Source organism: Lepisosteus oculatus, chromosome 19 (genome assembly GCF_040954835.1).
Source record: "Lepisosteus oculatus isolate fLepOcu1 chromosome 19, fLepOcu1.hap2, whole genome shotgun sequence".
NCBI lineage: Eukaryota > Metazoa > Chordata > Actinopteri > Semionotiformes > Lepisosteidae > Lepisosteus > Lepisosteus oculatus.
The window spans coordinates 7,356,719-7,372,204 of NC_090714.1; the positions used below are offsets into that span (position 1 = coordinate 7,356,719).

The 15,486-nt window shown below is 41.5% G+C and overlaps 1 protein-coding gene across 6 annotated transcripts in view; it reads right to left on the minus strand.

Moving 5' to 3' along the window:
* Positions 1-200: 200 nt before the first annotated feature.
* The window catches only part of baiap3 (BAI1 associated protein 3), a 77,544-nt gene continuing 62,258 nt past the window's right edge, over positions 201-15,486 (minus strand). For all 6 annotated transcript variants that reach the window (XM_015360022.2, XM_015360021.2, XM_015360025.2 and 3 more), the window contains 14 exons: positions 14,699-14,850; positions 14,219-14,342; positions 13,717-13,860; positions 12,624-12,719; positions 11,983-12,198; positions 11,307-11,375; positions 10,949-11,028; positions 9,804-9,912; positions 8,593-8,664; positions 6,065-6,148; positions 5,218-5,338; positions 2,291-2,414; positions 1,592-1,788; positions 201-1,089 (listed from right to left, as the gene is read on the minus strand). In XM_015360022.2, the coding sequence (XP_015215508.2) occupies positions 983-1,089; positions 1,592-1,788; positions 2,291-2,414; positions 5,218-5,338; positions 6,065-6,148; positions 8,593-8,664; positions 9,804-9,912; positions 10,949-11,028; positions 11,307-11,375; positions 11,983-12,198; positions 12,624-12,719; positions 13,717-13,860; positions 14,219-14,342; positions 14,699-14,850 (1,695 nt within the window). In that variant the 3' untranslated portion in view covers positions 201-982. The remainder of the gene's footprint in view (positions 1,090-1,591; positions 1,789-2,290; positions 2,415-5,217; positions 5,339-6,064; positions 6,149-8,592; positions 8,665-9,803; positions 9,913-10,948; positions 11,029-11,306; positions 11,376-11,982; positions 12,199-12,623; positions 12,720-13,716; positions 13,861-14,218; positions 14,343-14,698; positions 14,851-15,486) is intronic.

Consider the following 15,486-nt stretch of genomic DNA (forward strand, 5'->3'; position numbering starts at 1 on the left):
CACTGGTTTTTCGGTCCTTGTGGCCTCAAGTAGTGTGTGATAAACCAAAGCACCTGCACTCTGATGACCCATTGATTGGAGGACAAGCTAACCTCCAAGCTTTAAGAGGAATACTGCTCGAGAGCTGACATTGAGGGCAGCTTTGATCGCCAGTGGAAATGTAATGCTTTAAAACAAACCCATCAAATAACATCCTCGAGTCAAGGACACGCAAAAGGCCATTTTAAATAAATTATGCTTTTGAGTGCAACAGTTACAAAAACATACGGTCAGTACCTTACAAGGACAAATATTTAGTATCTCTGTGTGCCACATTTACATCAAACTAATACAGATTTATCTTAAAAGGACCATCACAGTCAGGTAGAGTCTGTAAAGACAGCATTAAAATAGAAACTGCATTACATTAGCACACAAGAAAACCAACCTTTGAAGCAAATTGCTTTTACAGGGTACAAATATGTTTTAAATGACAGCTATTTACAGCCTTATCTTTTATATTACATAAAACACTTCTTCTCAGCAGGCTGTTCTCCAACATTGTCTCGTCTCTTCTCTCCTGCTTCCCTGGTCATTACAAGAATGTCAAAACACGCAAGAGCACGATTCGTTGCTTGGAATTAGCAGATGAAGTTCTGATTAGACTGCAAGGAAAACCAGCTGTGTGACACTGAAAAGTCTGTTGAAGACTAAAATGTTCATTGCTGCATTTATCAATAACTTTAAAACACCAAAGTACTTTTTCCAAATAACATGGAAAACAGAAAAAAACAACCAGGAGAATTGTAATAGGTTACACTTTATAATGAGGCTTTTTAACATAAACTGGAGGATACTAGAAATTGTCATCTGATAACCTCATATTTGGCACCAGAACACCTTTGAGCTCAGAGGAAATATAAATGTCTGATTGACTTTCCAGTGAGGCTTAGTTATTATAAAGTGTTACCTTTTAATGGTTTAAACTTATTTCTGAAAATAGTTACTCTTCTTCAGCCATAGACTTTTCAATCTCTTTTAGCTTTTTTACAAACTCCTGGGCTTCTCTGTCCCCTGTTCGAGCCTCCAGCATCTTCAGGATTGGTTTATCTGTGGTGGGAATGAAAAAAATGACACTTGTGGATAATGTGATGGAAGATATTCTGAAACAATTTAAAATATACAGTATTGCAGTATATATATTGCAATGCAGTACAATAGCAGACTCTAATATTGACACTTGACATCTTAAGTCACTTTGGACTCTTCATTGACTTGGAAGAATTACCATTGACAAGTGAAGTCAAACACTACTCCTCTTCAGTTAGCAGCTTCCTTGCTTCTGCAAAGCGTGTTGTCAGAGCTGTCAGAGCAGTCTCTAAGACCCTCGAATGCTGAACCACCACTGCCAGCATTCGTCAAGCCCCCTTTGCTGCAAGGCCTGCCCCCTTACCACAGGGGTCCTGGAGCTGTCTCATCTTACATCATGACAGCTGTCGCACTGGATGGAAGCATGGAAGCTCCCTTTGGCCTGGGGGAGGCAGGTCACCTGTTTACAGTGCCAGGGAGCAGGCAGTTAGCCCATGGGGGGGGAAAAAGGATTAATTCTTACCACTGGGTTTGGGCCGAGCCAGCTGAAGAATCAGGGGTGGTATGTTCTTGCCTCCTCCTGATTTGTCTGGTCCACAGAAGTCACTGAGGGGAGCAATGGCTTCCCCAGCAAAGTCATTGGTGGACAGCCAGTCGTGGTCCATGACGGTGAAGGTAACGCAGGCACACCTCTTCTTGTACTGCTCTGGAGCAACATGACTGGGGAGACACAGATACCCATCAGCCCCGGACAGAAGGAGGGTCCAGCAACCTCGAGCGCTGATTCGCACAAAGCAGCCCAACCCTGGAATCAACGCCTCAGCTTCAGAGCAACATCTCCAGAATTTAGCACTTGAGGGGTTCTGGCTACTAAAATACTGACTCATTTGCATTGCACCTTCAAATCATGCTAAAATCAGCTTAATGATACAAGAATTCAGTATAATTTTATTCACATGAAGGAGTACAAACTGATAATTTGTTCCCATCATTGGTGTACAATAGCCAGGCTTACTTTAACAGGTTACCTTTGCAATGTCATTCTTCTTAATATTAAAATAAGAAACCATTCTACATTCCCGTTTCTGGAGGGCATGAAATAAAATCATAGTATATATTTATTCCTCAGTACCTTCTTCTTTACGAAATATAGACCTAGAGATCTGTTTAAAGAGTTACATATGGGAAAAAAAACGGGCCAGGAACAGATTGGTCTCCTTACAAGTGGAACAGCTCATCAAAGACAGGGTGAAGGGTCTTTGCTTTGACTTGAGTCCGTTGACTTTTTGTTGTGGGGAACAAATGATGGGGACACAGTTCCACGATGACAAATGGGTCGCTTAGACCTGGGGAGCAAGCAGAAAGTAAGGCTGTTTAAGCTGAGGTTCAGGAAAGGCTGTGCTTGTGGTGCTTGTTCTCACACAACAGGCTGTTTTAGTTTCAGCTGAGACACAGAAGTTGTTTCACTCATTCAACACCATAATATGCTTGCCCAGTGTCAGTCAGTCAGTATGCACCTGTTTTTAAGATACTGTGCTTAGCATAATGCAGAAGGTTTTCTTTATTGAAATACAGCGTTACCCATATTATAAGGTGACCCCTTATAGTGCAGACTCAGCTGTAACTCAGTTCAGGAAGTGATGCCTGATTTTCCCCACACAAACCTCAGGGTTCCAGATAGACAGGACAAGGCACGACCAACAGCAAAATCCTTAATCATCTCTGTTGAAATGAAACCGTGCAGCGGACAGCATTAAAAAAAGTGAAACTCTGGCAAGTGTTTCAAAAGGCCCGCACAGCAGAAAGCTGCACTGTGTAGGTGGCTAAAAGACGAAGGAAAATAAGGCTTTCTTGGTAAGGCTGTCTCCAAAGAGAGCTGCTCTCAGGAAGAGAAGTGCTGCACTGAAGACAGTGCATTAAGACCGTTTTGTTTGCTTGGCTTCTGTAGGCATGTCAGCAGGGAGTCCTAGTCTATACCTCAAGCACAGGTCGTACAATCTAACAAGCACTTAGGAGATCACCCTAGCCATGGCGAGTGTGATGCTTTCAGGAGAGCCCACTGGGTGGGTTCCCATATGTGGGGGAGTAAAATCTGCAGCTTGTGAATTTGCAAAATAGGATCAAAGTTCCTTTTTTTTCTTGTTATAAATAGGTCTTTAATCCATTTTGCTTCCAAGACATGAATATTCCCATCGGTACCTCCAAGTTCTTTTGGTGATATTATTTATGCTATGAAACATTTTCCACATGTGTGTTCTTGCCACTTGCAAAACACACTGACCTTTCACTGTAAAGGGTTTGTGCCAAAACACATGATATGTTTGCAATTTGAAATGAGGTATTTGCACCTTTTGAATAATAACATGGCAGGGAGGAATAAAAATGCCCTGAATTATAATTTTCTCCCCACTTCTTTTGAAGGCTATATAAAAGACGTGTATCTGGCGCTGTGACTGACTAAATTAAGGGATTTGCAGCTGCTTTAAAAATACCAACAGATGCTTTTGTTTGTTAATGGAGTTAATGCATCTCAGGGTATAATATACATATATTAAATTACAGATATATTATACATTAAGATTTTAAAATAGAACATATATACAGTGGTGTGAAAAAGTAAGTACATGAAAAGGATTGTCTTTTTTTACATTTTTGGATAAAAGCATATTTGATCGTCATTTCAACAATACTGATAGATAAAGGTGATCGAATTTTAAAAAATGACATTGAAAAATCCCATTTTGCACTCATTTGTACTATTTAAATAAACAAAATTCAATTTCCTTGTACAGAAAAAGTAGTACACCCCTACCTTTATCATTGGATCAAATGCCAAAAATTAGAATATGGTGCACCAAAACAGGTGCAAATGATTAGAACATCATTAGAGAGTAACGTGGAGGGCACTGCCTTAGACAGTATAAACATCAGAAAACTGTGGTTTGGTTTGGTCTTAGCAATTGAGGTGTGTGGGTGGCTACATCATGCCAAGATCAAAAGAGCTCTCTGAGGCCCTCAGAAGAAAGATTGTTGATGCCTAAGAGTCTGGGAAGGGTTTTAAAGCCATTTCCAAGCAATTTGTAGTCCATCACTCCATTGTCCCAAAAATCATCTACAAATGGAGAAATTTCAAACTAGTGGCAACCTATCCAGGCCAGGTCGTTTCAGCAAATTCAGCCCAAGAGCTGACCAAAAGATGCTGCAGGAAGTCTCCAAAAACCCCAGGATAACATCAAGGGATTTACAGGCAAGTCTTGCCTCACTCAATGTCAAAGTGCATGAGGCAACCATCCGAAAGAGAACGCACAAGGAAGGAAGAAGTCTCCGTTCTCAAAAAAGAATATAGATGCACGACTGAAGTTTGCCAGACAACACCTAGGTGAAGATCAGGACTATTGGAACAATGTGCTCTGGATGGATGAGACAAAGGTAGAGCTGTTTGGCCACAATGCAAGACATCATGTCTGGTGAAAACCAAAAACTGCCTTTGAACAATAGAACCTCATACCAACTTTAAAGCATGGTGATGAAGGCATTATGGTTTGGGGCTGCTTTTCGGCCTCACGGCCTGGCCAGCATGCCATCATAGAGTCAACCAGGAATTCCACATTGTACCAGAGAGTACTTGAGGAGAATGTGAGGCCATCTGTCAAAAACATCACACAGCTGAAGGAGTTCTGTATGGAGTGGGCAAAAAGGTCTCCAAGGCGATGTAGGAGACTGATAAACAATTACAAGAAATGCCTGCAAGAAGTGATTTCTGCTAAAGGGGGCAACACCAGCTGCTAAAGCAAGGGTGTGTACTTATTTTTTCCAAAGCAGACAATTGCATTTCTGACTTTTTTTTGTTATTTGTTAAATTAGATCACCTTTATCTATCAATATTGTTGAAATGAAGATCAAATATCCATACGTGCAAATATGTTAAAAAAAACATACACCTTTCCATGGGGTGTACTTACAGTAATTTTTCACAGCACTGGATGTTCACTTGGTAGAAAAGCTGTCATCACATAGATAACATAGGTAAGATAAAAAGTGTCCAGTTTAATGTCAATACTAAAGCTGCTGAATGCAGTCAGGCCCTGGTTGCCTTTTTCCTCTGTAAAGAATGGTGCAGTAGTGGCTTTTTGTCTTTCACCTGCTTACCATTGGCATCCAAGGCAATTAGGTCTGCAGCATGCAGGATTTCAACTGTCAGCCTCTGTTCAGAGGCCTCGTAGTAGCACTTAACACTGATCCGGCCAAATTTACTGTGCTTTAGCATTCTCTGGAAAACAGAAAAAAGACACAGTTCCCCAGCCTTATAAACAGTCTTATAAACATAAAGATAGTCAAAAAAAGACTTCTGGGATGGGTGCTATCATATCTTTGCAGTTTTTCCATGAGAAGAGTTGAAAAGATCTAAGTATCATACATCAAAGGTGTATCTAAGATCATTATTAAATCAGAATTTGAAAATCCTTTTATGTACGAAACTTAAATCGGCGCACCAGGAAGAAAAAAATGTATTTTTGAAAATGTATGTGTTCACTTTTTCCCATTAATTTAAAGGGAAAATACATCCACCTTGTACAAGGCCATACATCTTAAGCACCACATAATATTTTTTTCATTTATTTATCTGAAAGATTCATTTATTTCATATTATTAACAGTATAATTATTGTAATAATGAATATTCATATATTTTTTATATATTTTTTGTGTGATAAAATCCTTTACACCTACCAAAGGTGGAGTCTGTTGCAGTTAATAAAAACGGCAAACTTAAAATAATAAAGCAGTTGTTGAAAAATAGAATTGTATTATTATCCCAATACAATGTGGTGCTGAAGAGGAGAGGGAAGTTTCAAAAAGCTGTCGCACAACTTGCCAAACCTCTTGATCATGGAAATATCTCTGCTGGCTTCTTCCTACTGTTTTCACAAACTATAAGTCATGACAGAAAGGGTGTGATTTTGTTCAACCCCACCTCCACTGTGAAGTAATGGTACCTGATGTGCAATTTTCTCCAAGAAGTACTGTTCAATCAGCTCGCTGGATGAACACTTGTTCAGTCTGAGTTCCTCCTCCAGGGCCTGCAGAGACACATGAGTGTCCTTCATTGTGTATTTTTGAAAGAGTGTTGTTATAAATGAAGCACAGAAGAAGGTGAAACCAGTCAGGTCACTGGGATCCCTCACTCCCACCTTCAATCTTTGAAAACTCCTAGAATACAATGACACTTAGAGATGTCTGCTCTGCTCAAACACAAAATGTCTAAATTAATGGGACAGCCATGCTTTTTCTACATTCATACAGCCATCTGTTCTCAGTGTTATTTCTGAGCATGTAGACGGGGAGTCCCTGCACATTAGATACAAATAAATCTCTACCCAAAAAGTTACGGTTTGGATTACATTTAGCAAAATAGATAAGGTCGCACTATGTAGATGATTCATGCACTTACAGTGCAGTCCGTAAGTATTTTGACACTGACAATTTTTGTTGTTTTGGCTCTGTACTCCAACACTTTGGATTTGAAATGAAACAATGGCTATGTGGTTAAAGTGCAGAATGTCAGCTTTAATTCGAGGATATTTACGTCTATATCGGGTGAACCATATAGGAATATGACTCTCAGTGGTCATTAAAGATCCCCGGGCATTTCTCGATAAGAGTAGGGAGTTATCTTGGTGTCCGGGCCAAATTCCCCCCCTCGGCCTTTACCGTGGCATCGAATTTTTCCCCATGTATGATTTTTATACATAGTCCTCCCATTTTAGGAGACCTAAAGTAATTGGACAGTTGGCTGCTCAGCTGTTTCTTGGCCAGCTGTGTGTTGTTGTATCATTAGTTCATGCACAAGAGAGCTAACAAGGGTCTAGAGTTGATTCTAGATGTGGCATTTGCATCTGGAGTCTGTTGCTGTTATCTCTCAACATAAGGACCAAAGAAGTGTTAATGCCATTAAAGCATGCCAACATGAGGCTGAAAAATCAGAATAAATCAATCAGAGACATAGCTAAAACATTAGGTGTGTCAAAATCAACTGTTTGGTACATTTTTAAGAAGCAAGAACACACTGGTGAGCTTAGCAATGGCGAACGACCTAATAGACCATGGAAGACCACAGTAGTGGTTGACCGAAGAATACTTTTTGACTTGAACAGATCAAGAACACTCCAGGATGTAGGCATATACAGCAGGAAGATGTGTCAAAGACTGCCAGAAAGAGACCAATACACCAGCATAACCTCAGAGGGTTCACCACAAAATGCAAACCACTGGTAAGCCTCAAGAACAGAAAAGCTAGGTTACAGTTTGCTTAAAAGTACAGAAAAAAGCCTGTAGAGTTCTGGGACAAAGTCTTATGAACAGATAAGACAAAGATTTACCTGTATCAGAGTGATGGAAAGAGGAAAGTATGGAGAGAAAATGGAACTGCTCATGATCCAAAGCATACCACCTCATCTGTGAAACATGGTGAAGGTGGTGTCATGGCCTGGGCATGTATGGCTGAGAGTGGAACTGGCTCACTTGTCTTTATTGATGATGTGATTGCGGACAGCAGCAGGATGAATTCTGACGTGTACAGAAGCATCTTATCTGCTCAGATCCAACCAAATGCCTCAAAACTCACTGGACGGCGTTTCACCTTGCAACAGGACAATGACCCCAAACAGGGCCGAAAAGTGGAATGTTCTTGACTGGCCAAGTCAATCAACCAACCTGAATCCCACTGAGCACGCATTTTACTTACTGAAGAGAAGACAGAAAGCAAAAAGCCCCCGAAACAAGCAGGAACTGAAAATGGCTGAATTACAGGCCTGGAAGAGCATCACCAGGTGATGTCTATGAGTCACAGACTTCAGGCAGTTATCGATTGCAAAGAAACTGCAACCAAGTACTAATTAGACAATTTTATTTACGACTATATTAATGTGTCCAATTACTTTTGGTTCCCTGAAATGGGGGAACTATGTATAAAAAGGGCTGTGATTCCTATATGGTTCACCCAATATAGACGTAAATACCCTTGAATTAAAGCTGACATTCTGCAATTTAACCTCATAGTCATTGCTTTATTTCAAATCCGATGTGCTGGAGTACGGAGCCAAAACAACAAAAAATGTGTCACTGTCCAAATACTTACGGACTGCACCATATGTTATGTTTTTTTGTTGTGAAGCAGTCATGGCTTGTCCTGCAGAACCACAATTTATGTATATAAAAAACGGAATTCAAAGAAGAGCAGGGCATACAAAACGTAACTAATTCGGTGCAAGTGCTGTTTGTGTACATTGGCTGATGTACACCAAGTGTTAGGTAGGCTCTTGAATTCCAAATAACCATTCCTGAATTATCCATAACTGGTGTATAATTTTGTTTCCTGAATAAAAGTCATATTCCTGACTGAGGCTTTTTAGCAATTACATTTTTTTTGTCTGGAAAAATAAGGATATCCAGTGTAGTGCAGATTATAACTCATTGTTTCCTCTTAGCCCTTCACAGCAGTTTTCCAGGTTTTGTAAATGCTTACTTTGTATTGCTCATTCCTGAGATTGTCCAGTGCCAAGCCCTCACCCTCAGCATGGAAAAACTCAACCAGAACCTGGGAGAAGCACAATGTTTCAGTGTTTCATTGACAGGTGAAGGACACTGTACATTATTACACGTATTACTGTAAATTCTTAAAGCTCAGTAGAACTTGGCTTAATCGTAGAGAAACCAAAGGAACAAGTAATACGTTTATTCCATGCTGAAAAGAGAAGAAAGAAAACACAACGTTTTGGCGGTGGAGCCTTCTTCAAGTGTGGGAGGCTCCACAGCCAAAAAGGTTGCATTTTCTTTCTTCTCTTTTCAGCATGGAATAAACCTATCACTTGTTCCCTTGCAGCCTAAGCATGCTGATGCAGCCACCCACCTGAACTAACTTAATCTTACAGATTTGCTTTAGCTTGCCATTTAGACAATTTAGTATTTGATCTTCACAATCCACTTCAGAAGAAATCCAGTGGTTTTCAATCCAATGATGATACTCAGGTTACATTTCTCACAGGCACTCAATCTTGGAAGGTCAGGCCTGTGCACATTCATAAACTCAGCAGGTAACCAGCCCAGCAGGATTATCTAAATAAGGACGCTACAATGCCCTATAGCCACTTCCTGTAACACATCGAGCCCTAACAGCTAATGCCCACTGCGCTTATCCACTTAGAGGCTGCAAGCTGTGATTTTGTTGGAAGTTTTTTTTTTGTCCTTTGCATATTGGTATTAACACATCAACATTACAGACTGTGCCCCACTAATTGCTCCAGCAAATTACTGTCAGGGCCGTGATGAAGGTTTGATTTGGTCAGTTCCGCAGTTCAGACCGCAGAGAGCTGAAGTGCGGCAACCAATTGTGATCAACACAATTTGGAAGACAGGAAGAGAATTGTAAAGCTTTAAATGTCCAGTGGCGAAGAGAAACAATTTGCCTGTCTCTCAGCTGACACAAAGCGCCATTCATGGAAAGGACAATAAAGGAAAACCCCAAGGGGAGTTTCACAAAGCCATTCCAGCACTTTGCCAGCTTCTTGTTCACAACAGTATCTCGGCAGGCTTCGTCTTGCTGGTTTAACACAATGACAGCTGTGGACGGGAAGGCGCGTGTTAGTCAAGATCAGCTTGGCAGCTTGTATGATGGGAGAGCTGAAACTGCGCTCTCGGAGCAGGGAAGGGTGCAGCTGCGGCCAGCGCGCAACCTACCTCGACCGTGTAGTGGAACCTCCCGTAGAACTCCACAGACACGCCTCGGTTTTCAGCCACTGTGTCGAAGATCAGCCTGAGCAGCAGCTGCCACAGGCCCTGCAGCACCCTGCCAGACAGGAAGGTGAACAGGGTTGACAGGAATATACCACCAGGGAGCGAACTGCCCCACTGCGCACGAGGGGACCAGCGGCCCTGCTCTCCGAGACTGAATTTCACTGGCATTAGTACGGCCATTTACACAGAAAACACTCACATGGCTTTAAAATGTAGACTACTCAAAATACAGAAGTAAATGTGATGGAATATGAAAAGAAGAAAATTAGATGGAAATCAATGTTGAAAAAACACAAAATAGGAGGGTACAGTACACATGTCACATTTCAAGTTTGTCATTCTGCCATTGTAGCATTTGTGGAAAGAAACACATAAACCTAAAACCTTTCAATACCTAGAGTGCTTATACAGGTATCTGGACTTTCAAACAGTTTGATCATGAAAGTCGTGCACCACAATATTATACAATTTGAATGTACTGTAGACAGCTGCAGAGTTATCACTTCAGACCTCGGACACAAAGGAAGGCTGTGTCTGGCCAGTACTGGGACCGGAGACTTCTCAGGAAAAATAGGCTGGTGTGGTTGGTGCACTCCTCCCCCTGGAACAACTTTCCTAACCAATGCCCTAGAACACTGTAGGAAGTGCAGTCCTTCGTGAGCCATTGGCCCAAGGCCCTGAGTACTTGGTCATTAAAGATCTCAGGGTACTCTAGAAGGACTAGGGGTGTTAATCCCAGTATTCTGGATAAAATGCACTGGCAATATCTGATATGTTTGCTTCTTAATTCAACCAATGAAGCAATTTCTTGCTTTTCAACCTGGTCTGTTGGTGTGGTTGAGTGAATACCACTCCAGGATGCAACTGGAGAAGCACTAGCAAATGTGTTATTTGCAACAAAGGATTTGTTATTTAAAGGCACCAGTGACCATCACAATGTCCAACAGACAGTGAAATTGGGATGCAATATTGATTCATCCAATTGAATAGACAGGACTCCATGTTATCACTGTAAATGATATTATTGCATTAGTTCTCAACTGACATAATTCTTAAGCTAACTGAAATTAAGGGGATAAATTATTTACCTGGACAGGTTTTCTTTCACTAAGGACTCGCTCAAGATAACCAAAGTGTCATCCAGGTATTTCATCAGAGGGGACACAGCCTAGAAGAAACAAGTTGTGTGTACCTTCAGGATCGTCACACACATATTGAGGAATAAGGCTGAGGTTAAACATATGGTGCATTAGACTGCATCTGCATCTGACAATCCAGCCAAGTGCTGTATTGTGTTTCTGTCAAAATAAAACACACGACTGAAATGCTGTCTTGTGGTTTTTGAACCGCTACTTGTCAAACACCTGTTCTCCTGTGTCTTCAGTGTTCTTTTTCCCGTTATGGTCAAACACAAAATGGGGGCAGGAAAGGGGAGTGAACACTCACATCATCATTGTGGATAGAGTCCGGGGATAGACTGATGTGCTGGATGTATTTCTTCATATCTAAAACCATCTGCAGCCAACGACAGAAACAGGGAGAGTATCCTATCAGTCATTAACATGATAATGCATTTGATTTATAAAAATGAACGGCACAATTTATTCACTCTTAAGCTGTGATTTTTAAGTCACATTCTTGGTGACTCCCATCAATAATTTTAATTACTATCCATGGATTATCAGAAAGTCACCTGTCCTGGAATGGGATTGCAGCAAACTGGAACCTATTCCAGAATTACAGGGCTCAAGGTGGGACTACACTCTAGTAGGGAAGGAAATCCTTTTGAGACACATGCACGTGGGGTCGATTTTGGAGAGAGACAGCCTAAACTGCATGTCATTGGAAGGTGGAAGGATACCGGGGCACCTGGTGAAAACCCATGCCACCACAGGAAGAACATGTTTTAACATGTGGAACATGAACTTCTTGGAGACAATGCATAAGGTGTCCTTCAAGGAAAGAAATCTTTCAATCAATATGCTACTCCAACAGATGAATGTAAACTGTTTTATGTTAAGAAAGAGCCCTGAGAGTGTTTAGAACCATCACAGCCTGCAGCTGAACAGCAGCAGGTTCCTTTGTGAGGAGCCCCCCCAGTCAGGTCTGCTCCTCCACCCACCTTGTCTGTGAGGAGTGCGATCATGCGCTTGGCTTCGCGCTGCAGGTCAATGTCGATGTTGAAAAGCTGAGCGTTCAGGGCTTTCTGCACCTGCTCCTTGCCATCCGCCCCACACGACTCCTCCATGGCCACCTCTAGGGACTTCCAGTCCAGGTCCTTGGGTAGGTTGCTTAAGAACTTGCGCACGTGCTCAATGTTGTTCAGCGCAATACAGAGCTGAAGGCGACAATTGTAGAGAGTTAGTCAGAGGCTCCTAAGAGACAGTGCTGAACAGTGTGGCGATTGCTGGCACATTCCCCTCCATGGAAAGGCAAATGAAGTCAAAGCACTAACTATTCTGACTCAGTACTACATAACCATTCATGGATATGTTTCCAACTAACATTTACAAAAGTACTGATTATACTGCCTTGGTTTCTGTAGTATTACACAGTAGTTTGTTCAGTTACTCCTTTCTATATTGATGTTAGCATATATACATTTGGTAATGAGCTAGAGAACTCACCAATTGCTTTCAAACACCTGGCTTATCAGAAAAACAAAATGTGTTATTTTGTATGTCTTTGCCTGGCATGTATCTCAGTTTCATTTATGCCTCTCAGTGCTGTACAGCTCTGTGAACATGGAGACCCTGCAGTTACCTGGTTCGTTAAGTTCTTGTTGTCCTGGAGCATCTGGCTCCTCTCGATTTTGCGCTTGATCAGATCTGAATAGCAGATCGCGGCACTGCAAACATCCTGCAGCCAAAGAATGGATCCAGTTTTTCTTTGCAAAGAACAAAAAATGACCTCCTCCATTCCCAGTCCTGGCTCATTTGTACATGAGAAATTACATTTCTCTGTGGATCATGACATTTTCTGACTTTTTTTGTATTCTGGAGTGCACATCTTCTAGTCTTTGTTCTGTCTGAGGTCTTACTTTGATAACTGAACCAACTGAACCCTTTCCAGGTATTAAACCAACTTAAGATGTTTTAAAGTGGCCTACCAAAGCTTCTTAATGATGCCTCTTTATGGTTAGCACTCTCCTAAAATGCTGTCCTTTATGGAATTGATTATCGATAGAAAGCTGACACACTAAGTACACTAAACAGCAGTACCCAGTGGATCTCTGACTCTGACTGGTAGGATCCCCATGTGTGAACCTCATGGAACTCCGACTAATGGGGACCCCATGGATAGACTCTTACCCAAAAATTAATTGACTCATAATGGGAACTCCGTGGATATCCTAATGGCAATGTAGGTAATGAGGAATAAAATGTGTTCAGCACATTTAAATAAAATAATGAGAGAGATTTAAGGTCTGTTGGTTTCTCCAGGACCTACCGGTGGTCTGTTTTTCCCATAAATATTAATAGCAACAGCTGGGAGAAAATAGCTCTTGACAGAACCTTGAGATTCAATGGTGTCAGGGCAAGAAAGTAAAGTGAGAGACAGACCACACAGTACATGTACAGTACTGATATCTCCTGAGGCAATGCCTGCTCTCTGCCAGAGAGTGTGTGGATCCTGTTCCCTCAGTCATCACAAAAGTCCATAACAATGTTATAGTCGGCTTACCATACATTAGCATAGTATAATTTAGCCATTCTTTAGGAATTACCTGTTTAGGAATTTCAGTAATACTAGCCCGGGTGCAAGGCTGGAATGTAAACATGTCAATGTGCGAAAGATGACACGTCCTCAATCCTGACATGAATTTTTATCCACGAAGAAACCCAAGCATACTCACGTCTGTCAATCGGGTGACGAAAATAAAGGCTCCTGCCGAGTCCGGCCAGGCCAGCTGTACCCAGAATTCCCTCACTTGATTGAAACAGGAAGTGACGTCCACTGCAGAAGTGCTGTGCTTCGATAACGTATGAACAGGAACCAGCTGCTCCAAACACAACACAGATTACACACTCACAGGGAAAGACTGAGTGAAACACTCCCCGCTTCTCCTGGGCTCACTTCCAAAGCCTCATTGACAGTTTTCTACAATTAAAAGTCTTTTCCCCTACTGGGGGAAAGTTTGCTTTTAAATTAGGAAATGCCAGTCTAAATGATGAAAGGGGTAGCTTAAACTAAGGGCTGCTCAGACTTCAGAGCTGTTTTATGTTCATATCTAGAGCAAGTTTTCTCAGATTAAAAATGCTTTCACTGAAGCGGTTTGTTCACTCTGATTAAGACCACAATGGGAGACTCAGAACCTGACATGATCATCAACTCAGATCTTGCCCACGTGGACCCACCTGGTCCACCTCCACTGCTTTGCGGATTCTATCACATGACTTCTCATGGACTATCTGCAGCCATTTGTGAATGGACGTCTTAAACCATTCGTGAAATCCAGACAGAGCCAGAGCTTTGGTGTCCCTGAAACACCAACAAGAAAAAAAAAACACTCAGGTCTTCATTGTCAAAGAACAAATATAACCCACTCTTCCCTAGCTAAGGTCTTCAAGGTTAAATCTCAAGCATACGGTACATTAGTGATGCTGTGCACATATCCTAACATTTAGAATCTATGCCGTTAAGGAATGGACACTGGTTTGATCTTTATTGAGATGAAAACAGATTCGACACTGAGAATTGACTTCAAAGAGCTGAGTTCTGGAAGAGTGGGACAAAAGCAACTCGTACAACCATTTCTTATACAGTATTTTGAAAGAAAATAGCAAACATCAATGATTGAAAAAAAGAGTTACGGAGTTAATCTGTTCAACACTTACTTGAGGGGGAGGAACTCGCAGTACTGTTTGAGGATCTTCAGGGAGATGTACAGCTCAAACAGCGTCTCGCCCATGGGCTGGGTCAGTCTGGTGCCCTCCTGCTCTAGAGTACCACACACCTTCTCCATAGCAGTGCTCACATCGTCAGCAACCTGAAGGGCAGACAGTGTATCCCAGCAGGGTCACCTTGCACACTCTTCATAGTAAGCTCTTGATAAATACACTGAAGACCAGAACCTCAAATGAACAGACTCTCAGTAGCAGGCAACGCATAGTTGGCTTAAGGAACATGAGTATTTCTAAACGCTAGAACATACAGCTCGGTCCCACACAACATCATCCTCATCCCAGCTGGAACTGAATGCACTCCCAGTAGAAGAAGGGATATAAATATAAATACACGCTGCTACCGACTCGAGCAGTTTTTGCCCAATATATTATGTAACGAGGCCTTCTAATATTATGGTCAGTGAGAACAGCACTTCCAAGTATTTTCATCTTGAATACTGCTGTCTAGTGACGCTTGGTTTCATATTGCCTTTCACAAAGTAAATGAGTTTAGTGATCTTTAAAGGGCGAGACAAATCAGTTTCAGTGCACTAAAACACAGTTGTTTTCAACCCTGGTCCCGGGAAATTGTTATATCTTTTTTGTTTACAGTTTTAAGTGAACACTTGTGTATTAAATTAATACATTCATTTGCATAATTAATATCCTCTATCAGTTTTGATTCTTGTTATTGAAACAAGATTTTACAATGTCATACCTAGTGCACTTTTACACGGTTA